This window comes from Typopeltis vanoorti, chromosome 13 (assembly GCF_054136105.1).
Source record: "Typopeltis vanoorti isolate ZY-2024b chromosome 13, IOZ_Tvanoo_1.0, whole genome shotgun sequence".
Lineage (NCBI taxonomy): Eukaryota > Metazoa > Arthropoda > Arachnida > Uropygi > Thelyphonidae > Typopeltis > Typopeltis vanoorti.
In genome coordinates this window covers 19,010,269-19,020,144 of record NC_143561.1, presented here as the reverse complement: position 1 = coordinate 19,020,144, position 9,876 = coordinate 19,010,269, and the positions used below count along the sequence as shown (strand labels likewise).

The following is a 9,876-nucleotide window of genomic DNA, read 5'->3' as shown; positions in this document are numbered from 1 at the left end:
AGAACAGAACCCTGTGGCACACCACTAGTCACAGGGTTCTGTTCTTTTGGACCACTGATATCTGATATCTCTCCATCAACCACCCACCTATCCATCTCACCAACCCTATATTCATTCCCATATGTTGTAGTTTAAGGATTAGAATTCCATGTGGTATCCTGTCAAATGCCTTAGCCAGGTCCAGCAGTATCACTGTAAACCCATTACCCTTATCCAGTTCAGCCGTCGCTGTGTTATAAAACTTCAGAAAGTTACTGAGGCATGATCTATCCTTCACAAAGCTATGCTGTCCCCCATACAGTATCTCATTTCATCAATCCATTCCTGTATTTTTCCCTTGGCTACTTTCTCCAAGACCTTGACAACAACTCCTGATATGCTGATCGGTCGGTAATTTGCAACAGTAGTCTTGGATTCTCCTTTATGCAGTGGAACTATTTTCCCCTCTTTCCACACATTCGGGACTAAACCTGACACGAGACTCAGATTAAACAACATGGTCAAGGACACTGATAATTCTTTAGCCGCTTCACGTAAGACCCGTGCCGGTAAACCATCCAATCCCACAGATGTATTCACCTTAAAGTTCTGTAATAGACTATTCACCTCCACTTCATTCATCACAATTCCCGTATAAACTAATGGTTCCTTCATTTTTTCAATGTCACCACCTGGAATGATATACTCTTGCAAAGTGCTCGCTCAGTAATTCCACTATATCGACTGATTCAGTAACCTCCTTACCCTCGGCATTCCTTAAAATCATTCTGCCCTGTACAGTTTTTTTTTTTTTTTTGCTTGCAGCATATTGAAAGAACTGTTTGGGATTCTCTTTAGCTTGCATAGCTAGTTTCCTTCCATAATCTGCTTTTGCTTTTTTTACCACACTCGTTACCCATCTGGCCTGCGCTTTATACCTTTCGTGTGCCTGCAGGTCACCCCTTTCTTTAAATTCCCTCCACAGTTGTTTCTTTTTTTGCAGCTCAAGCTTAATTAGTGTTATTCATCCATTTAACCTCTACTTGTTTTACTATTCGTACCCTAGGTATACAATCAGCCATTACCTCCTGTAAATGCTCCTTGACCACTTCCCATGCGCTTTCGACATCCAGCCCTTGCAGTTTTACAAGCCATGGCACTGATCCAAGCAATCTCTTAAGCTTGGATCATCTTGCCAGCACGGTAATTCCACATATATCCTGTCTTAATCGAAAATTCCACACCTTTAGCAACCTCCCAGTATAAAAAGTATAAAAATATAAATATAATATAATTTTAATTTCTCTAAAAGTATTGCAACTTTAAACATGTAGTAAACACAAAAAATAAACATTTATTGAACATTACGTTTAAAAAATGTTATAATTATTATATCGGCGTATAAGGCATACCGTAAAATAGAAAATAGTGCCGAAGAGTAAAAAAAATTAAATTAGGTTCTGTATTATAGATACAATTTTTTTTATCGTATAATAATTATTTACTGTAATGCTATAATTAAAAAAAAACGCCCTCGATTATGATAATAAAATTCAAGATAGGTGTGATGAACGAATAATTTGGAGAATTAGAAGTAACTGGAAAGGGGCCTGTTAATGAAAGGTATGGTATTTTGTAAAACATTTATTTTAAACTTCCAATCGAGCTGTTCTTAAGAGAAGTTTTATATCACATTCTAAACCCGGAAAGGATTCCCCTCCCCAAGTCGACGATTCAAATACTGGCGTCAACATGTAATTAGATATTCACGAAAACAAGCGTCACTAACTAGCGTCTTCCACCGATATATGCATGCACATAATATTTACAGCTTATTCCCCTTCTGTACTTTTGCCAACAGATAGCAGTTAGGAAGTAGCTTGACCTCCAGTTCATTAATAATCTCATATCGATTTCAAGTATATGTAACTAGATGGAGGTTACTAAATAAATTCCTTCAGAATTCTTACCTAAGCCTTTTTTTTTTTTTTTTTTTTTGGGAATCATTACTATGAATACATACCGTCGTCTGCTTTTATGTGTTATATTTAGTTTTCTCATTCCTTTTGTGACATTTAGCACTGCAGACGAAAATGAAACGATAGAATACGAAGAAGGTTCTCGTAAACAATTCTCGCCAACACCTATTATGTTCCTCGAGAATTCATCTGCTGTTGACACTATACGCGAACAAGCAACAGCAAACGCTTCCAGCACAGTGTCAAATACAAGCCTTTCAGACTTGGAAAATGACAACGATACTAGGAGGTTGCAACTGCGTTATAGAGAAAGGTAAGTCACTGAAGGACAGATGAGGTAGGAGTTGATCTAAATGAGTTCCGTGTTTATTTGTTGTTTCATTGCTAATTCAAAATAATGAAAAAGAAAGATTAATATAAATAAAATATCGAGTGACAAAATCGTAATAACCTCGTCATTATTTTATAATACTCGAGTGAAAAATACAGGTGATTCTTTATATAAATCTTCATTACTAGTCTTCAGGTTTTCCTTATATATTGTTAAGTTTCTAATTATCTACCTTTTGTCCTCTACCTTTCTATGATGGTAATAACACATTAATCACACATTAATGCCTGAAAATGTACAGTTCTTGTTACAGCAGTTTATTACAAACTTATCGATTCTCCTAACAAGGTACCCCCCCCCCCCCCGGTTGATTATTTTTTTTGATATATTCAAATCATATTAATTTAGTTTCATATCACGGATCTTTGCAAGTCATCTTCTGCGTAACCAATACAATTTCCATTTTCGTCTGCTGATTCCAAAATTCTCTAAATGTTTTATTTTTCAGAGTGCTTTTCATTTATGAATATAAGTAAATTTGATAAGGCTTAACTGTTGCAGTTTCTCTTTATATTTCTTTCTGTTATGATATTGGACTAGTTCTCTTGATATTTCTTCTTATTTTGACATTGGACTAGTTTCTCTTGATATTTCTTCTTATTTCGATATTAGACTATTTTAATTGCTGTTATGTTAACGATGAACATACTAAAATTAACAAGTACTTCAACCAATATCGTTTTATTTTGTCGTTAAAGCTGATCGTCTTTTTTCAGTTATTAATTCTTTAATCCTAAGTGATATTAGGTCTATTTATATCTGTTGGCTATTCCGGAACTATTTTTGTTCTTCGGGTATTTTTATTCTATAATTTCTGTTTAAAATTTTTATATAGAATTATTAATACGACGCCACGTATCTGTTTTTCTTCTACAACTGCCCTTTGTATTTAAGTTGAGTTATTTCTCGTGGAGAGAGAGAGTATCTGTGCTGATAATGTGGTTAATATACTGCCAGAATTGTTTAGTGGGTCTTCCTCTCCGTCTAATTTGAGGGAGCGTATAAAACTAAGATGTCAAAGTATGGAGAAGGAGGATGTCTCAGTTGATGACCAATGCAAGTTGATATCTGCGTTGGATTTCAATCAAGGATTTCTGGTTTGCCTCTTCTAAAATTAAAAATTGCCTCTTCTATTTACCGACATTTAATAATACAATCTTAAAGTAGCCTAATTTCAGAACTATGCTCATGTTTTCCTTTTTTTCTTTTTTCAAGTTTTTATTTGCATTCACTTTGATCCAAACTTGGTGTTTGCATACCATACAGAAATCGAGTTCAACGCACAAACTTTTTTCTCATAACATTTAAATTCTTTGCTGTTAACACATAAATCTGTTTTATATACTTTTGTTAATAGTTCTTTATTACTATGCTTACAACATTTTTTTTATAAACGTAATTACCATAACATCTGCCTTTGCTTTTTTTCAAATCAGAAATATCTATCATTTATGCATTTTTCATTTTTTCAATTAATTTTTTATGTTACATGAATGTAAGTCAGAAATTATCTGTAATATATTTACTGAAATTAGCATAAAAAACCTACAGTCTCCCCCCCCCCCACACACACTTTTTTTTTTTTTTTTTAATTTATCAACAAAATGCCGGTGTTTACTGCCGAAGAAACGAACACCATGAGGTCAGAATGCTATGTTTATTAACTGCATGCTATCCGGCCGTTTACTCGTTTTTCTGAAGATACCACCACCACGAGGTGGTGGTATCTTAAATTCCTCTTTTATTCCTGTTGTTCTTTTAATTCCATGTTCCATTTTCAGAATTAATCATCTTTCCCTAATAAATAATAAAACTTGAAAGTATAAAGAAATAACAGTGTTATTTCTTTATATCCTTGATAACAATATATCCTTTTTCCTAAAGACTGCATGTAATATAAGTTGTCTGGATTAATTAAGTTCACGATACGAGTCCTCTTCATCCCACAAAGCAACAGCTTAGCAAAAGATGTCTGATGAATGTTAAAGTGCGCAATTAATTAATCGTTGCATATTTGGCGACTAAATATGTGCGCAACAGCCGAGAAATGGTCTAATCAAACCTTCTGCAACAGAGCGACCACTTATTTATCTTTACTTTTTAAATGTTATTCAACTATAATAACGTTTTTTGTACTGTTTTAACCACTTGTGAAGTATGTCATGTCCTTTGAACTTCAACTCTTTCCACCAATATCCCCAAATCCCTCGCTTCTTCCACCTCGAATACACCACCACCATGTAATACACTGTGTGTGTGTGTGTGTGTGTGTGTGTGTGTGTGTCGCACCACCAGTGTGATACATATTTCCGAATTTCAGAATGCAAAATCTGACATGTATTAGTGTGCATGCTCACTTATCTATCCATATAAACAGTCTATTCAAATCATTCTGAAGCGCTAGTACATCAGCATCATTTCAATAGTTTTTTTCCAGCTTTGCATCGTCTGAAAACAGTTCCATATCCACTTGGAAGCCATTCACAGAGCACTGACATATAGATTAAACAGCAGTTTTCCCAGGACAGAACCCTTTGCTACTCCTCTGGTTACTATCTTCAGAAATGCAGCTCCTCTGCACACAGCCCTTATACAGGATATATTAGAAAGTTTTCTATCCGATTAACTAAAGCATTATCCCAACTCATGTTACGTAAATGACATACCAATTTACCATGTGGTAGTCTTTCATATGCTTCCGCAAAATCCAGAAATATCACCGTGTATGAATCACCCTGATCCATCACCTAATTATAAACGGTAACTAGATTGGTGAAACAAGATCTTCTTTTAACAAACCAACATTGATCAGAATTTTTTTCCTAGTTTAGGAAATCAACTATATCCACATAGAAACCAATCCCTCCAAAAACCTTAACCACACCTGAAATGCAATCAGATCAGTAATTTAATACGCCTGTTTTGGTTCCACCCTTATGCACAATCTTGTTCTCTTTTCTCTCAATGGAGATCCTTTCAGATGCAAGCCTCTCATTAAACAATCAGGTTAACTCGAATGCCAATTCCTCAGCACACTCTTTTACAAGTGAAGAAATCCTGCTTAGACGAACTGTCTTATCCACATCAAGATTAATAAGGTGAACATCTTTAAGTCTTGATAAATTAAAAGTTTCCAACTCATTTACCTTCAAGCATATGAGTTAAGGGATTGATCCCTCAACTTCCTGAGAATAGTATCATTTTAATTAGTAAGAAAAACCTCAACGAAATGATTACTGAATAGTTACATCTCCTCTCCTTTTTTTATCATTTCTTGTCTTCTCTAAAAATAATATACCCATCATCCTTGATTCCCATCAATATATCAGTCAGCCACGTTTCTATTATATTTGTTATTTGAGGTTGGACTGTAAGAATCAAGTCTATAAACTCTTCTATCTTATTCCTTATACTTCTCGCACTAGTGTATAATAGGAGAAGAAGACAGTTTTTACTTTGCCGTTGATCTTTCATTGTTTCCAATCAATTGCATGTGAACATTATTTTCGACTATCATCCCCATTTCCTTCTATACTAATAACTCGTTTCCATGATCTGATACCAGCACAATCACATTAAATAATAATCTTTGTAAATGCGTACTCTGACACTTACTTAAATGTTGCTCGTCTTTTACATACAATTCTTGTCTCTCATGAAACTAATCTCATACACCCACATATTCAAACTCTCTTCCTATACATTCTGACTACTATTTCATTCATGAATGTCCTTTTTAGTTCTCCCCTTTCATATCTAGGCACCAAGCTCACTATCCTAGCACTTTCACTATTTAATCTCCCCATCCCCAATATCTCCCTCAAATTCTTTGCTACAATTTACACTGCATCTCGGGTTGATCATTTCACCTACATTCTCACTGCGTTTTAGAGCACGAATTACACATTCCAAAGCACCTCCCAGTAAATATTCTTTAATACATTTCTGCCATATATCGCAAATCATCGAATCCCCGAATATTATTTTCTTAAGTGTCCTATCTTTTGTTTCTCTTCCTGTCTCGTTCTCCCTTGGCTATCCATCTCTACTGATTTCATTCTTTCTCTTCCAATCTCTACTGATTTCATTCTTTCTCTTCCAATCTCCACAAATCATTTTTCATATCTCTAAACCTCACTTTGCACTCTCTGAGACTCGCTTCTCAACATCCTCTTCAACATCTTGAATCCACAATTCTGTTCTTCACTCACCGGAATCCATCTCACCTTCAGATTCTGCCTCATGTTTCCATGCATCATCTCTTCAATAAGCATACACAACACATATCATCCTTAATCTTATATTGCATGTTTGTTTGTTTTTTTAATTCAGAGTCATAGATCAAACAAACACAACATTCAAAATAGTTTTTGAATACCACATCTTTGAGTATTGGTGAAGAGAAAAAACAAAGATGTGCTGCCACTCAATCCATCAATTGAACATGAAGCACATTAAAATCGTTTGAATTGCTTAATGGATTGTCCTGATAATCGTGCTACCATTTGATACTTTTGCGCGAGCATGCTGATTGCTTTCTTTATTGATTATTGTCAACATGTTTGATTTTACTATATTAAAGAGAGTGGCTTTTTTTTCTCTGATCTTGTTATCCTTCGTTACCACCACCACTATATAAAACTGAATCACTTTATCCTCGTTCCTGCTAGAACTGCCTCTGCTGTTGTGCAACTTTCCAGCACAAGGCAGCAGAGGAAGGCAGGGTAGGAAGAAAAAGCATAGGATTTCAAATCTTTGACAAAAGCTTAAAATATTTAAAACACTAAAGTTAAAATATTACTCTTTCAGTAATATTTTAAAGACCCAAATACTGTACAGTATCTGTTATATGGCCGATATCTGTTATAAGGTTATCAGTATCAATCCTATAAAACTCTTTTAATAACTTATATGCCTCTATCATATCTCCTCTCATACGTCTATCAACTAATTTTCGAAGCCCACAGACCTTCAATCTATCCTCGTAGGAGACATCCCACAGGCCTGTAACAATTTTCGTAACCCGCCTCTGAATCCTCTCCACCACTTCCACATCACCAAGAAATCCAGGTGACCAGATCTGTGCACAATAGTCCAAATGAGGTCTTATTAATGCTTTATAAAGTGGGACAACCACTTCCTTATCCCCGCTTGTCAGTGTGTTCCTCAATAACCATGTAATCTGATGTGAAGTTTTGGCAACCTTTGCAATATGCCGAAACTTAAGTTCTCTGTCCACAATAACTCCCAAGTCCCTAACCTCATCAACCTCCTGCAGTTCAGTTCCATCAATATAGTAAACAGCATGTGATCTCATCCTTCCGAAGTGCATCACCTTACACTTGGCCACATTAAACTGGCAGCCATTTAGTTTTGCCCAAACCACCAGCCTGTTTAAGTCATCCTGTAAGATATCCACATCATCTGAATTAACTATCGCTCTTCCCAGTTTTGCATCATCAGCAAACAAGTGGATATCTCCTTTCAAACTATTCCCAATATCATTGATGTACAAATTAAATAACAGAGGACCAAGCACTGAGCCCCGAGGCACAACACTAGTCACCTGCCTTCTACTGGACTCCGCTCCACCATAAACCACTCTTTGATATCTATCCATTAGCCACCCTCTACTCCAAATCACTAGTCTCGTTAAATTCTCATTGAATCCTAATATTTGTTCATGTATGGTACATTCGCATTTAAGAATGACAACTACGCAAATAAACCTGAAAAACTGGTTTATTTTATTTTATTTTTTTTCCTGGGTGACAAATATGTCCAACTGATTATAAACCATTACTGAAGTTCTATTCCTATGAGTCATCGACAATTAATGAACTTATACTTGACAGAAAATGATATTTTTTTATTAGATATATGAAGATCCAAAGGCTTCATTCGGCTAAGAAACGATATGGGATGTAATATCCCTTAACTTAAACAAATGATATTTTTTTGTTTCAATCTTTTATCCAAGTGTGAGCAAAGAAAATCTGTCGAAGTATCTTTATGACTAGGGTACTTGTAATATAAAGGCTTTTGAGTTAACAAATGACGAACGCATTTTTGTTTGCTTGCTCTTGGGTAAAGGATTAAAACAAAAATATAACTTCTGCTTCAACTACCTTAAAATGGTAAATTTTTCATTTTGAAAAATACCATCTATTAACCAACTCTTTCAATATAATATAGTGTTTATCAAAATGGAAAAAAATTCATTTTAAGGAAGTTGAAGCCGAAAAAAATCTTTAAAGGATATTTTTGTTATAATAGGTTCAGAAATACCCCCCCCCCCCAAAAAAAAAGGGCTAAAACTCTTTACTTAATAACAAACTGGTGTGAGTTTCAGAAGTTTGCCACATTAAACCCAATACTTGAATAGCTATGTATTCAGTGAGGTATATCTGATCTGCTCGGCATGAAAATAATTGCATTTTATCCTATAAGAACTGGTGATAAAAATTTGAAGGAGCCTAATATTTATGTTGACGGAATCGATTAATAGATTTTTTTATTTTGAATATGATGCATGGTACAGTGGTATTATTATCATTATTGGTAGTATTATACAGACATCTCCATGGAGTCTGTAAAATCATTGTAGAAGGTCCATTTCAAAAACATTAATCAATAATTATTAATACCTGCATAATATCTGTATATGTTTGTTTTTCTTGAAATCGTTCACCGACAAAGCACACACATACACAACAGACTCTGGCAATCTATTCCACTTATTCACCACTCTCCAAGCAAAAAATCTCGTCCTCTCCATTACTAAGCACACTTACTCAATTTCCATGGATGACTTCTGGTTTTCCTCACATTATTCATGTACCGAAATATTTCGTTCATATCGAAATATATCAATCCTATAACCCCTCCCTAAGCAACTTATATGTCTATATTATACCCCCCCCTTATCCACTGATCAACCAGCTTCAGTAACCTACAAATCTTCAATCTCTCTCTCTCTCTCTCTCTCTCTCTCTCTCTCTCTCTTTCTTTCTCTCCAAGTATGGAGTATCACATAGTCCTGCTACCATCTTAATTACTCACCTCTGAATCCTCCCTACCTTATCCACATCTCCAAGAAACCCAAACGACCAGATCTGTGCGCGGTAATCCAGATTAGGTCTTATAAAGTGGAATAATAACATTCTTAGCCATTTTTGCCATATGCTCTCTGAATTTCAACTCCCTATCCACCAACATACCCCTAACATCCCTGAGTTCACCAAGTTCTTGGAGTACAATTCCATCAATATGGTACACAGATGATAATATTTTCACTCCGAAATGCATAAAGCCTTATACTTTGTCACATTAAATTGGCATCCATTCTTCTTTGCCCACAAATACACTACCAGTCTATTTAAATCACCCTGTAAAATATCAACATCATCTTTATTGACTATTGCTCTACCTAATTTTGCATCATCTGCAAACAACTGAATATTTCCCCTCAGATCATTTCTTATATCATTTATAAACACATTAAATAGTAGTGGCCCAAGTACAGAC

General features: G+C 35.1%; 1 protein-coding gene across 1 annotated transcript in view; it reads left to right on the top strand.

Annotated features, from left to right (window-relative positions):
- The first annotated feature begins 1,809 nt into the window (after positions 1-1,809).
- Positions 1,810-9,876, top strand: part of LOC150099969 (uncharacterized) — a 31,155-nt gene continuing 23,088 nt past the window's right edge. The window contains exon 1 of the mRNA XM_090402720.1: positions 1,810-2,271. Coding sequence (XP_090258846.1) covers positions 1,991-2,271 — 281 coding nt within the window. The 5' untranslated portion in view covers positions 1,810-1,990. The remainder of the gene's footprint in view (positions 2,272-9,876) is intronic.